Genomic DNA, 20,238 nt, shown 5'->3' on the forward strand with positions numbered 1-20,238 from the left:
TCTGTTAGATATTATGTGTTTCAAATGGACACTGTGTGTTTCTCCTCTCTCTTGTTTCAACCGCTAGACTATTTGATCGTGGAAAAGAATTTGAAACCATTAATGGGTGAGTTATGTTGTTACAAGTATTTCTTGTTCCTGGGTACTTGTGTGTTCAATTCAATGGTTTATTGCCATGAGAATTTTGTTTCTGAACTTGTTTATTGTGGGATCTGTAAAGTGCAACTTCAAGCTTCTCCATATCATGTGTTGCTTCCCTTGGATTCCTTTGGGGTTTGTTTTTTTCGACTGCTTATGAAAGCTTTCACTTCATTACTGAGAGGTTATATTCATTCAGGTTTCTATAAATTGATAATGGAAATGGTTTTGTCTAAACTTTGGGGTTTGTGGTACAAATCATCAAATGGTCATAGCTGGACGACATACTACTATTGTGCAGACCACGAGTCACTCACACAAAACAATAACAATTACTACTAATGGCGCGAAGTACATAACATATATAAGCGAACTATGGGAAATTTCCCTTAACCACCTTGGATACCTCTCATTGGGACATAACACGCCTCTAAATTAACAAGTACAAACATTAAGGAAATTTCATTCTGCTCCAGGTTGGGGAGGGTAAAAACTTTATTATTTTTTCGAAAAAAGGATCAATATCCTCAAAAACTATGACACCATCCTCGTACCGAGCTATGTCGTGGAGGCACAGAAATCCCGTAGATTCCCTCATTTTATAAACATACAATTTTTATGAGTTAGCATTCAAATACTTCTTAAACTTCCCTTCAATCATCAATTTCGCAAGACACAAACGGGAGACCCTGTAAGTTAATCCCCAGAGCCAAAAATCATCTTTATAATAATTATGTTTGAAAAATATACTTTTTTTAAAGTGCCATTTTAATTTTTATGTTATCAGTCATGAAATAGTCATCCATTGCTTCAAACACCGTGACAAAAGTGGTAACATAACCAAAAAGATTTTTCTTGCATCGATTGTGAGCCAACTCTACCGTATGTGTAGCTTGGTTGTCAAAGTGTTTGTGTCAGCTCGTATACGTAGCCATAAACTTTTGTTTGTAAGGTTCCAACAATTATTTACGTAAATAGATAATGACGTCTGGATATTGGGTGTCCTAATGCACAATAAACATTTCAAGATTTTCTTTGCACACTTCCTCGGTGATTGAACATTGCAAAGCATCCCATCACATTCTTTCTTGAATTCTTTATTTTTCTTTCTTTGTGTTCCACCGGTATATCAGAAATGTTCTTTATGTTTTTCAATTTAAGTGGTTCAATCATCGGTTAGGATTTTTTCTTAACATTAATTGATATATGAAGCAAACAAAAGAAGTTTTGTGTGTACAAAAATACCTTACTGATAAGGTGCATCAATGCTTGCTTTTTGTCGGTTACCATCACCTTAGGAAGTGCATCATTCCAGAAAGATCAACTTACATTTTATTAAGAATGCACAATTGGAGGATATCTCCACAAATTGGGGGATACTCAAAAAAAAATATGAAGTAATTGAAGTTCCCCTTATCCAAGTGTGTTTGGGGGATACTTCAAATAATATATTTTGATTAAATGAAAAGAAGAAGGATTTTGGAAGATTTGTGTGATATGAGAACGTGTTTAAATTGATTTTAATGACTCATAATTGCAACCTTTTTCAAACAATCAAACTTTCATCTACGAAGAAACCCCAAACCAAATCCCAATTCAAACACTAAGTCAATCAAATTTTGCATTTACAGAGCCGCTGCCGGTATTGTATTCATCCGACAAAACAACACAGAAAGTATTGTCGATATTGTATTCATCCAACAAAACAATACCGAATGTTAACCTGCTACTGAATTTCAAATTCGATTTTTTTTTTATTTAAATAAAATTTCGAATTTTTTTTATATAGCCTAGATGGTTTTGATTCAAATCATTTTGATTATCATAATTTGCATCGCTACTCAAACTGATTTTTATGATAACCTAAATAAAAAATCATTCATCATGATTTGTGTGATTTTTTTGATGGAGAAGAAAAGTGAATGGGGATACTAAAAAAATAGCTTTTAAATTTTTATTAGAGTAAGGATAATATGGTTATTTCACACCTAAAAAGAAGGACCCCTCAACCAAAATGCAACCCTATTTAACTTTGACTATCCCCCAATTGCGCCTTCTTTATTAATCCCCAAATATAAATTTCTTTTGACTTGTCTTTCAAAAAACAAAAGGACACGGTGAATGATGTCTTGGTCGACGTATGCCCAACTATGTTCATCAAGGGAATCTCATATTTATTGGGTTTGTACTTGTAATCTAATATAATAACTTGTGGAAAGCTTTGAGCCAACTTGATGCATCGAGTGAGAAATAAAAAGGTGTTTGACTTGTCTGAACTCATCCAATTTCTTTTACACCATGTTTTAGTGTTTCACCGCCAACCACATCAATTGATGGTACACCAACAACCTTGAAAATCATTTCTTGTCAAACTCTTTCTCGTGTTGTAGATAGTTTGTATAATGGACTTGTTATTCTCTTCATCCACCTTTAATCTTCAAAGAATTTTAATTTTTGGCATCTGTTCTCGCGACATTTTATCTACTTCCACGTTTTTTTTTTAATGTTTGAGTCTTCCAACTCTTGGATGTCCATTAAAATCATGTGGACGTGGTTGGTTATCCATGATTTTATTCATAGTCAAATGGTTTCCCCATTTGAGGTTGAAAACGATCTTGAAGGAGCAATTTCTTTTCTTTGACTTAGTCTTATACTTTATCCCGGTCTTCTCAATACACAAAGATCTCTTTTTGTTTTTCTTACTTACGTTTGGACCACTTCTCTCGCAAACCATCTCAAACTGGTTATGTCGGCTTTGTTGACCACACACCAGTACACAATTTATTTTCAGTCCATGTTCCTCAACCCAAGCCTTTATTTGAGGTTTAGTTTTCCATGTCTATAATGATGCAAGTTCAAATATAAAGTTAGTAAAGTTTTGGAGAATATACTTAAGAAAATAAAACAAAACATTTATCGGTTACCTACCAAGTCATTTCTAAAGTGAACTTTAATGTCTTCGCAGATGATGTCATTAGCCGGAGGCTGATTATCCATAAGTGCAGGTTTAGCAAGAACCATTTACAAGGATATCACGAGGTAAGATGACGAAAATGAGATAAATTCCTTAAGGTTTCGGCTTACTCGATATCTACAATATAAGCCGAACTTTAAACTTTTAATTTCTACTGATACTTAATTTTAGTTTATCGGTCGAACCTTTAAGTTGTGTTTTTCTCAAAACTAATTATTAGGTTTGGATGTTGTTGTAATTGGCCGAGAATTTCATTGTAAGTCACACATAAGAATGTTCGACTAATCAAAATACATATGTTATTAGCTGAATTCGTAACTTGTTTGTTAGTGAGAAATTTATAAGCTCATGATTCGGCTAACAATTAGTGTGGTTTGAATTGCGAACTATTCACATGTAAGCCAAACGATTTTTTTAACTTGGTTCGACCATCAATTATAAGTTGAACCTCTCTTGGCTGCGCCAAATTTACTTGTAAAATTTCAATTTTTGTAGAGTTCAACCAACAAAAAGGACATTACACTTCATCAAAAGTACACATGTGTATTATTAGCATGAGAGTGCTCATCCATGTATTCATCTTTAAGATTTGGATCATAAAAATTATCATATAGAGCTTGAGGTCGAGGTTGAAGTTGAGTTTGAGCTTGGGTAAGATCATTCTCATAATACAAATAAGCAGCTATATATGGATATTCTTTATATTTGATGTGTATTTTGTGAGCATTACGAGATGAAAGTTTGACTTACTCATTTGAATCACTAGTTCTGAAAACTAGAATCACGATAATCTCACTGATCCTCCTTCTCTATCATTTTCTTCAATAAACCCTAACTATCTCTCAAAAACAAATATTAATACTGAATTTTATAAACCTATACTAATTGCTAATGTTCACTAATAATCATTATCACCAACACTAATCAAATAGGGGATGACATTTCAAAAATAAATTTGCGGATAAGGGACTAGTACGTTTTTCTATTGTTTACTAACCCTATTTTGTCCTTTATGCCTCGAAGTTTTTTTTTCTTTCTTGAAAGAGTAGTTACTTTTATTAAAAGGAAACTTCTCTGGGGTACGAAATACCCATGGAGTCATTCATTATAATTACATTAAGAAAGGTTGGACATGAGTTGTCCAAAATGAAAGTGCTCGTGTTGCCTCCTGTTTTTAGTTGTGTAGCTACCACATAATTTTCCAGTCCATCCTCAATTTGGTTCGCCTCCCTATATGTATATGTGAATGTGTAGTCAACTATTTGTTGCAGATGTTGGTTTATTTCTTTAACGATTTTCTGAATTATCCACGGAGCTTTGGTATCGCCATTCTTGATTAACTGCACTAAGGCAGTAGAATCTGTTTCAAAATATATGTGATTCCATCCTTGTGCAGTTGCCATTTTAACTGTCAGTAGTGTGGCTCATGTTTCAGTAGTGATTCCAATTGGTGAAGCCATTGCCATGATTGTTGAAGCTTGCATATTTCTACAAATCCAACCCACACCAGCCATTTCCGGTTATCCTCCCAGTTGTCCTCTACTTTCCCCATTTGTGTTGATTTTCATCCAGTTAGGTGGTGGTGGTATCCATTTGACCCATATAGTTGTTGTGTTTCCTGAATCGTGCTGGCTTCCTCAATGGTTTTGAGTTGGACCTTATATGTGCAGATTCTGTTGTTGCGACCATTTGTATTCTTGAGTTAACACCAAAGCTATCTGAAATGTTTGTTGTGGTGTTTGAATTGTTTTCTTGTACATCGTTGCATTTATAGCCAACCAAATCATCCATATTCTATAGCAGCACAACGTGAACTTTTGTTTGTGTTCAAATAGGTGTATGAACTCAGTGAAGTTGTTGGTACTTGTATTTGGTTCCTGTTTCTATCCCGATGTGCTCTTCGAGTTTGCTATTACTATTGATTGATTGCACCTATTTGTTGTGTGGCATATGAGATTAGGTATAGGATGTGGTGATAGATGTAGACCATTTGATTGCACCTATTTATTAAAATGGTGACACATGAGTTCCCAAGTTTTCCATGCCCGATGACATTCAAATATGCAATGTTGAACCGATTCCGAGCTGTTGTTACAAATTGGACACATATTGTTGTTTGTAATGTTTCGAACATGTAGTATCTCAAATGATGGTAGACCATTGTGACCGACTTTCCACATGAAAAGTGTTATTTTTGGTGGGCAGTCTGCTTTAAAAATTTGTTTGAACTTTAGGGTAGTTGTGGGGTCACTGTTGGAGTTTGAATATTAATCATAAAAAAGTGGGGGTACAACAACCTCACCCAATAATTCGCTCAGCAATTTGTATGGACTAACTCCAATATACTTTTAAGAGAATCAACTAGACAGTCAGACTCAATCTTAATAAGAAGTATATCAAAGAGTTATATCTCAATTTGTCGATTCAATACTTACTCAAGCAAATAGAAATCTATGAGTCTAATTGAATACAAGAGAAATTAATTTGAATGGTACCAAACACCAATGTTCAAGGATCAATCAATTTCAATCAACAACCAAAGGTCGGATTTCCCAATTGATTGATTCAACGCACAACATGTGATATTTCAATTATATAACAAAATAAAATGCGGAAAAGAAATAACACAGACACCAGAAGTTTTGTTAACGAGGAAACCGCAAATGCAGAAAAATCCCGAGACCTAGTCCATATTGAACACACTGTATTAAGCCTCTACATACACTAGCCTACTACAAACTAACTTCGGTCTAGACTGTAGTTGAATCCCAATCAATATCACACTGATCCAAGGTACAGTTGCGCTCCTTACGTCTCTGATCCCAGCAGGATACTACACACTTGATTCCCTTAGTTGATCTCACCCACAACTAAGAGTTGGTACGACCCAAAGTCGAAGACTTTAATAAACAAATCTGTATCACACAGAAAAGTCTACAGGAATAGATAAACCCTTCTCCCATAGAAATACCTACGAATTTTTTTCCGTCTTTTGATAAATCAAGGTGAACAGGAACCAATCGATAACCCGGACTTATATTCCCGAAGAATAGCCTAGAATTATCAATCACCTCACAATAATCTTAATCGACTGGCGAAACAAGATATCACGGAATCACAAACGATGAGAAGAAGATCTTTGTGACTACTTTTCTATCTTGCCAATCGGAGAAATTAATATCAAGTTAATCTTACAATTATACTCAAATACGATAGAAACAACAAGATCAGATCACGCAACTACAGAGAAAATAGTTGGGTTTGGCTTCACAATCCAAATGAAGTCTTCAAGTCGTTAACCTACAGGGTCTTCGTAGAAACCTAAGGTTAAAGGAGAATCGACTCTAGCTTATACAACTAGTATCACACAGGAGGTGTGGGGATTAGTTTCCCAGTTGATGGAGTTCTCCTTTATATAGTCTTAAAATCAGGGTTTGCAATCAATGCTACATTGGTAAGCATTCAATATTCACCGTTAGATGAAAACCTGATTAGATTCAAGCTAATATATTTCAACCGTTAGATCGAACTTAGCTTGTTATACACAAATGAAATGCACGTTCATTTAGGTTTGTGTAACCGTACCTAAACGTGTACAGCTAATTGGTTCAACAGTAGTTAACCAAATGCTTAGCCATATGAGAACTTTCATATCAACCATATTCATCTTCACCATAACTAGTTCAATGACTCAAAAGAACTAGTTAGAGAGTTTTCAATTGCTTAGATCTCATAGAAGTATACAAGACACAATCGAAGAAAAAACAATTTTGATTCACTCGAATCGATTCATGAACTTTGTAGCCACGGTTTGCAAATATGCATTCCTTAGTTTATATAAGTTTAAGTTCACGAATAAACCGTTTTTAGAAAATAACCCACTCAAGTATGCATACTGGTACGCATACTTAAGTACCCAGATTAAGTTTGTTTTCAGTTCACAAATTCCAGCAGAAACTCACGGGACGTGAACTTCCGACAGTACGCGTACAGGTACACGGAATTTAGTTCCGGTTATCCTGAGCCGCAAAGTACACATACTTTGGTTCAAGGATTATGGACTTACACAAGTATGAGTTCACATAGAATGTTTATATCCATTCAAGGTTATGTATTCTAAACTCTCATTTCAATCATTGAAACATTCTTAGAGGATGTTAAATAGAGGTTAGTCAAACACTATTCTTCATTAAAGTGATTTTCAATATATTTTAATAATCAACATGACTTTCGTCACTTGTAAAGATGAACTCGGCCAAAGCGAAAGCTTACCAACACATATTCCGAGAAATAGATAAGCGAGATAAACTCGGCTCGAAATAGCAAATATGTATAATCAAAGTCTATATAGCAACATGACTTTTGTCTCAAGATAGGAGATAGAGTAAATAGATTTGAGTGATAGATAAGTTCAAGTCTCCACATACCTTTTAGTCGATGAAGTTCCACTAGTTCCTTGAGTAGTTCTTCGTATTTGTATGATGAACGCCGTGGAGTCTAGATCTCAACTATACTTTCTATCCTAGTCTGAGACTTAGCTATAAGTAGACTGGAAATCAAGACTTATAGTTTTGGCAACTAAACTTGACAAACAAGCTTGGGATAGCAACGCTTGCGAGTTCGACCGAGCAGTGCTCTAACAAATATTGCAGTACCATTTCATGATTGAAGGTATAAGCATGAGGTTCAAATAAAGAACCAACCAGATTGTCGCCCGAGTCTCCTGTAATAGTTGCATTCATGGGCATGGGAATCCAATTTTCTTTGGTTGTAGTAGTTTGCCATCTCCAATCTGAATTGTGTAGTTTTCCTGCACAAAAAGGCAATTTTGTAGATGTTTTTCCAAGCCGATCTTGCTGAGTCATTGGTTTTGGCATTGTAGGAAAAATAAACTTATGTTTTTTTCTATAGCAAAATAGACTTTTTTTTTCTTTTTAGAGAAATTATATTATAAAGTTGTTCGTCACTGCTGTGCGAGTTACATAATCATAATTGAAAATAAACTTTGAGTCTTTACTTAATATTTCAAAAATAGACATAGAGATATTTGTTGGAGAGTAAGTTTCCGGTCCCACTTTATTTCCCCGTCTTCCGATATGTATTGGTTAATAATAGCTGAATGATTTTTCCATAGTCTTGACGTCTTCCAATATTCTTTGACACTGCTAATCCAAATCATCATTTGTTCCAGTCAAATAATTGATAACATCTTGGTTGTCCCCTTCGAGAATTACCTGTGCTTGGATGATCGAAGTTGCCCATTTAATTGCTTTCTTTGCTGCCAAACATTCTGCCATGAGAGCCGATGTTGCGATTATTCTGATATACGTTGTTGTTGCAAAGGTACCTGAATGATTTCGATCTATGAACCCCAGTCCCACTGTTAATTCCCCTTCTTTGAATGGAGCATCAAAGTTAATTTTTTTTCCCGAACTTCGGTGGTTTCCATTCCTCCTTCTTTTTTCCTCTAGTTGTCCTAGTACTACTCTTGATACCTTTGTTGGTAAGCGAATTATGAACTACTATCTATATTTCTATGATCCTTATCAGTTCCACCGGTGTAGGTATCAAGTCTTTAAAAACCACGTCACATCTTTCCTTCCATATATTCCAAACCACTATGCCATAGACAGTCGCTCAGTCAATCATAGGATCATCCCAATCATGGGAGTTAAAGAACCAAGTAAGAATCCATTCGTAAATATCTATGTCATTTATAACTCTATTAGATGTGCTTATACCAAACCAAACTTCTCTCGCGAAAGAACGGTCCATAAGAAGATGGTAAACCGTCTCTCTAGTATAATTGCACACAGGGCACTTATCAGACTCTAATGTCATTCTGTAGGCTAGCACCCCCTTACAAGAAGGAAGTTGGAAACACATTTCCAAAGAAAGAGTTTTATCTTAGGGGTAGACCTAATTTTCCAAATTTTTTCTAACAAATTCAAGACTTTGGATCTTTCCTCAGTACCTTCTAAGACGTCATATATGGATTTGGTTGAGAATTTCCCATTCTTGGTTAGACTCCAAAGGAGTACATCTTGATCATCTAGACGAGGTTGGATGCACTTGATGAGATCAACGATGTGAGGATCGAAAATAGTCTCCAACAAGGTTATATTCCAGTCTCGCCTTACTGGGTCCCATAATTCGCCAATCTCCAAAAATCTTTCAGATATCTCATGTTGGGACTGGTTGATCAAAGGCGTTTTCGCTCCTGGGATCCAATTATGCTCCCATATATTGGTTGTTGAGTGGATATCCAGTTCCCATATTCCAAAATTTTTAAGTTTGGTTAGGCCCTCCTTGATTCCATTCCAAGCAACAGATCCATGTTTTTATAATTGCCCCTAACTGGGCAAGTCCATGAAAAGTATCAAGATTTATAGATTTTAGCTCAAAGGCCTCGAGGATTAGATACAAGTTACCAAGCTAGTTTTGTTTGCATGCTTCATTAACCAGTTTGCGATTTTTGAAACCGAGACTGACATTCTTTTTGGTTTGGCTAACCATTCCCCAACCTTTGATGTAGAATCCTTTTTTTCATCTTTTTCCCCACCAGAAATCTCTCTGAAACTTCGTCATTATAATTAAAATTTTACCCGGGAAAGGAAAACATGTCATTTGGTATATAGGGACCTAGTCCGGTGTGGCTTTCACAAGCACGGACCTTCCAGCCTAAGTGAGCGTAACACCTTCCATCCTTAGAGCCTATCTTTGAATTTTGATATATATATATATATATATATATATATATTTTTTGATAGGCTAAAGCCGGACCCAGGCCCCTACACAAATCCAACCAGTTGGACTAGCCCCACTTAGGGATGGCAATTTGCCCCACTCAAACTCATCCTTGGGAACCCGCCCCTAAGGGTTAGGGTTTTACCCGTATAAACGGGGAACGAGACGGGGTACGGGGAATCCCCGAAAGTAGTGATGCGGGGATGGGGTGGGGATGGGATTCAAGGTCCCCACCCCATACCCGCCTCATACCATAATCTATTATATCTGAACGAGGAATTTTTTTGAAAGATAACGAAAAAGATCATGACGAGATGATTAACATGGAGGAAGATGGTTAATAATGAGGAACTAAGAAGTAAAAGGAACCATAATACTTAGTTGTAGATCAATTGTTTCCTTTATTTTTCAGTTTTAGTTGGTTATTATAAACTTAAAATTTTAAAATGCACTGTTTAGGTTATTATTATTGTTTGAAACATTATAATTATTTTTAAATTATTATTATTTATAAAATTTTAAATATTTATTGTAATGTTATGGTAACCTATGGGAAACCCATTCCCTAAGGGAATTCCCCATATCCGTCCCCGTCCCATTCTTATGGGGAACATGTAGGGGACGGGATTCAAGGTCCCCGTCCCATTGCCATCCCTAGCCCCATTGCTAGACCCAACCCCGCCAAACCCCTCTATACAACTACTTTAAATACAAACCTCTAATACGATGGGGATCTAATCCCTAGCTTCCTCCTTACTAGAATTGATGAGATACCACTGATCATGCTCTTGGTGAAATTTAGGTGTCGGTATTTTCTGAAAGAATAGAGGAGTACCTAGGTAGGTTTACCTTAACCTAGAAGCAAAATAGACTTATGTGGGAGATATTGTGTTTGCCTTCAACCACGGTTTTCAAGAAACAAAAAAGAAAGAAAGAAAACCTGTGTGGGCTGGGCTTGTAAGATTGTAAGACCAATGAACAGTAGTCCAAGTGACTAGGCGAGGGACGAATAGTAAAGATGGGATGGAATGGAATGGAGGTCGACACAAAAAAAAACAACAACATAAAAACCTGTAAAAATTTAATATCTACAAGATTCTTCTGATCTTCATTAATAAAATATCATCACCATCGTCTCATTAAGTTAAAAGTAACAGAGAAAAAGTTAGAGTTGAGGGACGGACGATGAGTTAGAGAGAGTGAGTAAGAATAATCTCCGCCGCCCGTTTGCTGTTTTTTTATTTTTTTTTTTGCTCTTCTCGTTTTAAATCAGCCGCAGCATCACCGTATAAGACTAGCAATCTGAAATGAAAGCGAAATCGGCCCTTTCCATTCTGGACTCTTGAAACAGGTACTTACTAGGTCATCCTCCTCCTCCTCTGCTACATACATCTACATGTTTGTTTATTTTGATTTGTTCTTTTTTATGAAGTAGAACCACCGCCGCCGCCGCCACCGCCACCGAACAACAAGAAGAGCAAGGAGTAAAGTTATTAGAACGATGAGACGTGGCGTCGCGGACAACACTAGATCTGTTAATCCTCCTCCTCCTTCTATTCCAACATCGGCAACAAACACGACAAAGAAGCAAGCTGTTACTACCACCCCCACCACCAACAACAACAACACCAAAAATAAGAACAATCACAACAAAAAACTCCTCTCTCCTCCTGTTCCAGGTTCACTGTCTCTCTTTATTTACACTACTACTTGGAATTACAGCTACATTATCACTCTTCTTTTTAAAATAAAGCTCCTATTTACTTGATTGTGGTCTTTCAAAAGCTGTTCTTTGGTCTGTTGTTTTCTTCTTTTTTTTTCGAAAAAAATTTGAATGAGAAAAAATAGTAGTAATGGATTAATGGAGTGAGGTTATTTGTAATTGCAGGAAGTGAAGAGGAGGAAGAAACAGACATAAGCAGTAGTAGTTCTGAAGGAGAAGATATCTCATGGATATCTTGGTTTTGTGGATTGAGAGGTAATGAGCTTCTTTGTGAAGTTGATGAGGATTATATACAGGATGATTTCAATTTGTGTGGACTCCAAGGACAAGTTCCGCGCTATGATCATGCCTTGGATATCATCCTCGATAATGACCCCTTGAGCCCTCTACCAGGTTTGTTAATATACTTCAATTCATCCTTTTGTCATCCAATTTTAGTCCTGTATCTATAAGATTTTGGATGATATGAACAGAAGAAATCTATGGGAATTGATCTATGGTCTATTCCGTAACAGAAAAATAGGAATTGCTAGTTGTACCTAGTGAAAAAGACTTCGCGGAATTAGCCATAGTAAGCAAATATGACATGATTACAAGGGCCTATTCATCGCGTATAGGCTTTAAGGGCATCATGGTCTTGTTCAGCAAAGCAAACAACATTGTGCTGATGTTCTTTGTCTTTGTGTAATTGTTTTTGTAGCTGATATGGATGGTGAGCAGAACAATGAAACTGAATCTGCTGCAGAATTGTTATATGGTCTTATACATGCGCGATACATCTTAACCCATAAAGGTTTGAATGCCATGGTACGGTGTCTCTCTCTCTCTTCTTTCTGGATGTCTTCGTTTCAGTTTTGAGGGATTTATTATTTGGGTTTGCCGAGGCCTGAGGCTTATGTTTCCTGCATTTTTATTCAATTTATTTGCAGCATGAGAAATACAAGAGGGTGGAATTTGGAAGATGTGCTCGAGTGTCATGCAGTGGACAACCATGCTTGCCAGTGGGAACATCAGATATTCCTCGTGGTGGCTCGGTAAAGATCTACTGTCCCAAATGTGAAGACATATATTTTCCAAGGTGCAAATACCAGAGCAGTATCCTTTTATGCGTACACGCTCACTGAAGTTTCCAGTTTTCTTGTGCTTCAGTTTTTTTGTTCTTATTTATGATATTATCATGTCATGGAGATATTTTGTCTTCATTGTTTTAGTGATATAGATTAGTCAGTCCGAAACATGCTCGTATGATGAGTTTAGTAAAGTTTGGGTGAATGGTAAAGATTAGCAATACCAAGGCTAGAAATGAGGATAGTCCGCAGGAAACAGGAAATAAAACAGAGGAAGATCTATCTAGATAGTGGTGAGATCATGCGAGTGTTTCACTGTTGCTACAGCCCACAAGATATTCATATGAGAATATGCCGAAAAATGGTCTATTCTGATCTCGCTATAGTAGAAAAGTTCCTAGTGAACAGGTCTTGACAAAAGATGTCTAGTTAAATAAGAAACGAATGGGATGAGGAATAACTAAGAACTGCTAGAAAAGTTCTTTTATGTTATTCTACATCTACTTTACAAGCAAAAAAAGCTTGGAATGGGATAAGGAATAACTAAGAACTGCTAGAAAAGCTCAATTTGATTGGAGGAGATAGTAAAACTCCTCTTTAATCCTTATTTATATGTAGAGCAGTCTTTTGTGATAGTTTTTTGAAAACAGCACTTGGTTTTCTGGAGAAAAATTTGCTAGCAAAGTAGCACACTTATTGAATAATTCTTCATTTTTTCGAATCAAAAAAAAAAAAAAAAAGAATAATTCTTCATTTCTTCTTATTTTTGTTCATGTAATTCTAGCTGGTTACAGAGTGTTTTTCGAAAATTCTCCTTGTCTTCTACGTTCTCCTTGACATACTTTAGATATGGATGGTGCTTATATTGGAACAACATTCCCACACTTGTTCTTGATGACTTATCCCTCGGCAAAGCCTGCGAAGCCAGTTCAGACTTATGTACCCAGGATTTTCGGATTCAAGGTCCACAAGGGAGTTAAATGATGATTTTCAGTTTATTGTTCTCTTCTCATAGATGTACAAGGGGTGTGTGATAATGGGAGGGCAGGGGAAAGACTGTCAGTCGAGACTATCGGGACTATGTAAAGAACATCATATGCGTTGATTGGCATGTTCCATCACAGGATTGGTTTTCATCTTAATAATCCTGGATGTGCAAGAGAACTCAATCATTTGCTATATTGCCAGCGGATCGGCATGGGTGGAATTACATTTAAAAACTGTTTACGGCATAGAATGGTATAAGATGAGATGCTTTATATTTTCTTTAATCGCGACACTGCATTATTCTTGCTAAGCATCATAGTGAAAATGCCTGCAATGATAACGTGAGGTTAATTTTTTGTGGCTTCTTAAATCACGGCTTCCTGGTGAGACTGAGTGTACTAGTCAGTGGACTTTGGAAGCAACTTATTCCAGTCCAAAGCTTTTTCATCTTTCGTGAACCACATGAACTGTAGTTTAGCAAAACAGGAGGACTAAGTTTGCATGTTGAGTGCTTACTGGTGAAACACAAGTAAGACCTGAATAACTTAAGAGTACTGCAACCTTCTTGAATGTACCTGTGCAGTAACTGAATTCTAAACAAAGCTCAAGATATCTTTTACACCTCTGGAGAAAATGAACGAAGATATTTTGAATCACGTTGTATTTGTTTGTGTGTCTACTATATACAGAATCTTTTTAACATCAGAATATACAGAACTGTCTACAACTATACAAGTGAAGGTGAAAGACTCTGTTGGAAGTAAGTTGAATATACATCAAATGTCTATACATTTTATGTCATAGAAGTTGCATCAGATAACTGGGACGTCTGGTCTGAATGAAGAGCTGTGACGAATGGTTTTCCAGAAGCAGCATCCACATCAATTACGGCTGTCTCACCAGGCTTGCAGTCGCCAGCAAGGACAGCTTCACTCAGTACATCTTCAATTAGATGAGTGATTGCCCTCCTAAGAGGCCGGGCCCCATAACTTCGGTCATACCCCTGCCTGCAGACGAGGTCCACGATAGCATCAGATATCTCAAGGCCGATGCCCAGGGACATTAATCTTTCCTTCACCTCCTTTAGCATTATGCTTACAATCTCCACCATCTGAAAACCAAATGCATCACTCTTTTCTGTAAGTAGTGCGGGATCAATGAAGAAAACTGATGCTTATGGATAAATAAAGATAGGAAACAGACCTGTGTAGTCTCGAGTGGACGGAAAACGACAACCTCGTCCAACCTGTTGAGTAATTCTGGACGAAAATAGGCCTTTAATTCTTCCATTAACAAAGCTTTCATTGCAGCATATGATCCTGACTTGCCATCATCATCATCAAGTATGAAACCAATACTGTTCCGTCTACCTTTTGCAATGGCGCTCGAACCCACATTTGATGTCATGACAATCAGTGTGTTCTTGAACGATACTCTCCTTCCCTATGAAGAAAACAAGAATTAGGCAAAAGCAGTACATATCTTCCAAATTTCTTTGTTGGAGCATAGCTAAGAATAATTATACCTGGGAATCAGTAAGGTGTCCATCTTCAAATACTTGGAGGAGGATGTTAAATATATCTGGATGGGCTTTCTCGATTTCATCTAGTAATACGACAGTGAAAGGTTTTCTTCTGATTGCTTCTGTCAGAACACCTCCATCGCCGTAACCGACATAACCTGGCGGAGACCCAATCAGCTTGCTCACACTGTGACGCTCCATGTATTCACTCATATCCAATCTTAACATTGTTTCCTCCTGTAAAGATAAAATAAATGCCAAGGGCAGATACGGCATTAAAAGCGGATGCTTGATATGAGATGGGAAATACGTCTGTTAAACCCTCTACATGCTACACTTTCTGAAACTGTCAATGTTCAAGGAAAAGGTATCTTGCGTGCTTAGAGCTAGGAACCAGGTTTAAATCAAACATTAAGTCGGTAAAAGCATCCACAATGCATGCTATACAAGCCAAATTTGACTTTTATATGCACCGGAATGGGAGAATATGCAAAATTTGGCAGTGAGATTTGGCGATTGCCAAATATGACTATGCGTAGTTTAAAACTACGCCCAATGACAAACTCACATTTAAACTGAGCCAGCCACAAGATGTATAAAAGCACGCGTGATAAGCCAAGCGCAATCTGAAACTGTGTCCCATCTGAGCGGAGTTTTAGCCTACGCGTACTTGTATATGTTATTGATATTTTATTAAATACCATGAATCTATTCTAACTATTTTTTGTGTGGCAGGGAAGCTCACTTTAAACTACCGCTTGGCTACAAATTGTGAAGGTACCATACTGGGTTTTGTCAAATTGCTACTGCTAAAGCCAAATTTTAGTTGTTTTTTATTTTTGACAATTTTAGCTTCCACTGTTGTGGACCTTCTACACAATATAAGATAAAGAACCAATAAATTCTATAAATTATGATGTGAAGACTTACAGATCCAAAGTAGCATGCTGCCAGAGCTTTTGTGAGTTCGGTTTTGCCAACACCAGTGGGTCCGCAGAAGAGCATTGCTGCAATGGGTCTGTTGGGGTCTTTTAGGCCAACCCGGGATCTCTTCACAGCTCGAGATATTGCTACAACCGCCTCATCTTGGCCAACTACCCTCTTCTTAAGCTGTTCGTCAAGATCCACCAGGCGCAGTCTTTCGTCTGCAGTGAGCTGCTGAACTGGAACTCCTGACCAAAGAGATGCTACAGAGGCTATCTCTTCAATTCCAACAACTGCAAGTCTGGAAAATAGTGCACTATTACACATCAGAATCAGATGATTCGGGACAGGCTTAAAACACATTCTTATAGATGGTAGCGAGAACAGAATCATACTCATCATCACCGTTGACATCTGATGTAGAGCGGACAAGGGGTTCTGAAATGACTTCTACATTTTCTTCATCAGGACTAGAATCGCCAAATCCATATTTTGATTTATTAGCCAGGACCTGCACGTCAAAAGAAATGACTTACTCCCACACCAAAATAGTGGATCTAAGACTAACTTTATGTAACATATAAGAATAGTTATTAGTTAATACCACTTCATGCATTGACTGGACAGCTCTGATTTCTTGCCAATAGTCGTTTGGTGACTTTGGGAGAATAATTGTTTGTTGTTCCTTTTTCTTCCTAAATGCATCTATTCTGGCCCTGCTTCCTGCTTCATCCATGAGGTCAATAGCTTTGTCGGGAAGATACCTATCAGAAATATACCTTGCTGAGAGGTATACAGCGGCATTTATGGCTTCCGGTGTATATCTGCACTTGTGATGAGCTGCGTACTTCTCTTGCAAACCCAACAATATCTTAATGGCGTCCACCTATGAAGGATATAGTGAATTACAACCAAAATGTTGATGGCGACCCAAAAAATAGCTTGCATGGATTAGTATTTACCTCTCTTGGTTCATCAATAAACACAGGTTGAAATCGCCGAGCTAATGCTTTATCCTTCTCAAAAATGCTCCGGTGCTCGTCCAAAGTTGTAGATGCAATGCACTGAGAGTAGTTGTCTGCTGTCAGTTTTTGGCACATAATTGGAGATATACAAGTTGCAAATGAAATGGAATATTTGTTTATGTAACTCCCACATAGGTGAGAAAGTTTTGCAGGAATGCTTTAGATATGTCAACTTCCTATCTTTTCGTACTAAATGATTTCTTCTTGCTACTTCCGTGTACCATCACATGGAAACACAATGCACAAATACTCCAATGCATCTAGGATTATTTTAAAGAACAACTATATCTGATTTTCCTGGTCACTGATACAGGGTATGCCAAAGTACATTTTCTCCCACATGAGACCTAACCTGTAATTCTCCCCTTCCAAGTGCAGGCTTCAATAAGTTGGCAATATCAAGACCCGACCCTTTGCTTCCTCTTCCAACTGTGCCAGACCCAATTAGTGTATGGACTTCATCAATAAACAAAATTACATTACCTGCACTGACACATGAATTCATAAATATTTTGAATTGTGTTATGACATATAAAAGGTGGAAAACTTAATCAGATGCCGGCAGATAACCTACCTTCTTTTAGTATCTCACTGATCAAGTTAGTAACCCGTGACTCTAGCTCACCCCTTTCCTTGGCACCTGCCATTAGTAAACCAATATCCAAAGACAACACACGTTTTGTCTGCAGATCAAATGGCAAAAGCATATATAAATATGTGAAATGTAACATCACATTTTTCTAGTATAAATTTCTATTGTGGTACATATTTTCACAGTTTTAGTTACGTGTTTGTCCAATGTCAGCTTTTAAATAATGGCAATAGATATCTTGGTGAATTGAGACAGAAAAGAACACTGAAAATTACACACACCAAGAGAAAAGGAGGAACATCCCCATCCACAATTCTAGTTGCCAGGCCTTCAGCAATGGCAGTTTTCCCAACCCCAGGCTCACCCAAAAGAATCGGGTTCTTCTTGGTTCTCCGGCAGAGAATCTGAACGATTCTCCGAACTTCATCATCTCGAGCGATTACAGGATCGATTTTCCCTTCATTGGCTCTAGCAGTAAGGTCTACACAAAACTGTTCTAAAGCACTTTTCTCTGCAATGGAACATAACCAAGACACATTTGGTTTTAGACAGACCTCAACGTAGAGCTCACATGAGACACACACACAAAATGTAAACTGAAGCAAAATGCCACACCTTTTTTCTTTTCTGAAGATCTTACGGCGGATGCAGTCTTATCGGACGTATTTTTTTGGCGCGGTGACTTGGATGAGGACGAAGTCTTAAATGGTTCTCTACCATCCTTGGCAAGTTCCCCTTGAAGTCTAGAGACTGCAACAGCTCCTAATTGATTAATGTCAGCTCCCAATCTGTCAAAATTATCATTGCCACAATTCATTTACACAACAATTCACACAAATTAGCAATCAGCACAAGAAGTAAAAAAAAAACACACACTACCTTTTGAGGACACGAGCAGCGCTGCCATCATCAGAAGTGAACAAAGCAATGGAAATGTGGTCAGGGGCAATGAAATTATAACCATTACTCCTGGAATACTCAACTGCAGCTTCGAAAACTCTCTTGCTGCTTATTGAGAAGGGTGTCTCGGATGATGAAAATGACGAAGAAGCAGCCGGTTCCTTTGACTTAGATGCGGCGTTATCATCATCGCTGTTGCTATTCCAAATGGTGCGAACAGCGTCTATGGCTTTGTCAAGGGTAATTCCAGAGGCTAGATAACCGTTAGGAGAACGGTCTTCAGCGATCAAACCCAATAAAATGTGTTGTGTAAAGACCATGTCTTTGCCCAGTGATCTAGCTTCTCTTTGGGAGAAAACCACTGCTTTGATTGCTCTCTCAGTGAATCTCTCGAATACTGCTGAGATTCCAATTCTTCTTCTCCTTCTTCTGCTCCTTTGTATTCTTCTTTGAATAGAATTGGATCCGTATTGATGATCAGAAATTGAGATCCCAAATGTAATAGAGGAAAAAGAAGAAGAGGAGGAATATAAAGTTGGGAAATTAAGAATTTGGCGTTGGAGTAATTTACAAGAAGAAGAAGAGGAGGAGGAGGATTTCGATGCTTTCAAATGAAATTGGTTATGAACAACTGATACTACAGATGAAGAACAAGTTGAAGAAATTTCCATTCTCTATATTTACACTCAGTTTTTTTCTTTTTCTTTTTTCTTTTAATGGCAGTCTCTCTTTAATCTCTATTCTCTAATTTCTATCTACTGTTACAGAAAGAAGAGGACTAGTATAGTATATGTATGATTAGAGAGAAGAAGTCTTCAACAGTTTGGTAGTTAAGCAAAGGAAAATTCATTTTATTGTATTTTTGACTCTTTTTTTTTTAAATTATTTTGAATGTAAATTTCTTTTTCATGTCATTCTCAAAGGAAATCCCAGAGAAGAAGTAGAGAAGAGAGTTTCCTCGAGGTTTGGTTTGGTGGAGAAGGAAGGAAATGGATCAAGAGAACGAAGAGAACACGTTACTCAAACCCCCCTAACCAACAAGTTTTTTGATTGATTCTTTCTTAAGGGGATTTGCTGCATTTTGCAGCTTGCTTGTGCTGCTGCCTTTCCCTTGTCCATCTTGGCCTTGCTGTCTTTTATTCCTCTTCTATTCTCTTTGACTAGACTTCCTTGTTTTCCTCTTGATGGAACTAGACTGCCTTGGACTTATCTGCCTTCAATTCACACCCAATTTTGCTTGCTTTTTATTCAGAGCCGGAGGCTGCCACCAAAAGCAAAATCAACCAAGAGACGGAGACAGATCCATTGATACTAGAGAGTGAAGACAGAAGTGATGCAATCAAATATGAAATGTACACCAAGTTGTGGCGTCAAGGACTGGACTTCTACCACTACCATCACACCCCCACTAGCTAGAGCCTTAAGCAAGCAAGACAAGATAGTGTTCTTTATTATGGGAATTTTATAGCACAAAATCATTTTGTGTGGATGTCTCATGACTTTTTTTCACACCTTCAAAAAAAAAAAAAGTTAAGCTGTTGATCATTTGGTCGGTTCCTACTTCCTACGCGGTATGGAAAATTTTTCCGTTTAGGTGCAAGATAGCCTGTCAAACTAGCTGTGCCACTATGAGAAAGTG

General features: G+C 37.4%; 2 protein-coding genes across 3 annotated transcripts; one reads left to right on the forward strand and one right to left on the reverse strand.

The window, feature by feature from the left end:
* Positions 1-10,906: 10,906 nt before the first annotated feature.
* Positions 10,907-13,918, forward strand: LOC113271451 (casein kinase II subunit beta-3-like). Of its 2 annotated transcripts, none has more exons than XM_026521313.1 (6): positions 10,907-11,210; positions 11,292-11,538; positions 11,748-11,975; positions 12,283-12,389; positions 12,512-12,677; positions 13,497-13,918. In XM_026521313.1, the coding sequence occupies exons 2-6, from the start codon at positions 11,361-11,363 to the stop codon at positions 13,631-13,633; spliced, it is 816 nt and encodes a 271-aa protein (XP_026377098.1). In that variant the 5' UTR covers positions 10,907-11,210; positions 11,292-11,360; the 3' UTR covers positions 13,634-13,918. The 2 variants fall into 2 exon arrangements, with proteins under 2 accessions (XP_026377098.1, XP_026377097.1); XM_026521312.1 differs by having other exon boundaries at positions 11,295-11,538.
* A 343-nt stretch (positions 13,919-14,261) lies between these two features.
* On the reverse strand, positions 14,262-19,693 carry LOC113271449 (chaperone protein ClpD, chloroplastic-like). Its single transcript, XM_026521311.1, has 12 exons — positions 18,579-19,693; positions 18,315-18,487; positions 17,981-18,210; positions 17,682-17,790; positions 17,460-17,590; positions 17,045-17,146; positions 16,687-16,968; positions 16,478-16,593; positions 16,089-16,383; positions 15,162-15,395; positions 14,840-15,079; positions 14,262-14,747 (listed from the first exon to the last, which is right to left on the reverse strand). Exons 1-12 carry the CDS (start codon positions 19,268-19,270, stop codon positions 14,430-14,432), a joined length of 2,922 nt encoding a protein of 973 aa, XP_026377096.1. The 5' UTR covers positions 19,271-19,693; the 3' UTR covers positions 14,262-14,429.
* Between the last annotated feature and the right edge of the window lie 545 nt (positions 19,694-20,238).

The sequence above is a fragment of the Papaver somniferum genome, chromosome 4, assembly GCF_003573695.1.
Source record: "Papaver somniferum cultivar HN1 chromosome 4, ASM357369v1, whole genome shotgun sequence".
Taxonomy (NCBI): Eukaryota; Viridiplantae; Streptophyta; class Magnoliopsida; order Ranunculales; family Papaveraceae; genus Papaver; species Papaver somniferum.

What these genes read in the sequence shown, in the direction of transcription:
- LOC113271451 (XM_026521313.1), top strand. Translation starts at nt 11,361, where the DNA reads ATGAGACGTGGCGTCGCGGACAACACTAGATCTGTTAATCCTCCTCCT. An exon ending in CCCCTTGAGCCCTCTACCAG is followed by an intron (nt 11,976 to 12,282) that starts GTTTGTTAATAT and finishes TTGTTTTTGTAG; the next exon opens with CTGATATGGATGGTGAGCAG. An exon ending in ATAAAGGTTTGAATGCCATG is followed by an intron (nt 12,390 to 12,511) that starts GTACGGTGTCTC and finishes ATTTATTTGCAG; the next exon opens with CATGAGAAATACAAGAGGGT.
- LOC113271449 (XM_026521311.1), bottom strand. Translation starts at nt 19,270, where the DNA reads ATGGAAATTTCTTCAACTTGTTCTTCATCTGTAGTATCAGTTGTTCAT. An exon ending in CAGTGAGATACTAAAAGAAG is followed by an intron (nt 17,591 to 17,681) that starts GTAGGTTATCTG and finishes GTGTCAGTGCAG; the next exon opens with GTAATGTAATTTTGTTTATT. An exon ending in GATGTCAACGGTGATGATGA is followed by an intron (nt 16,384 to 16,477) that starts GTATGATTCTGT and finishes ACTATTTTCCAG; the next exon opens with ACTTGCAGTTGTTGGAATTG.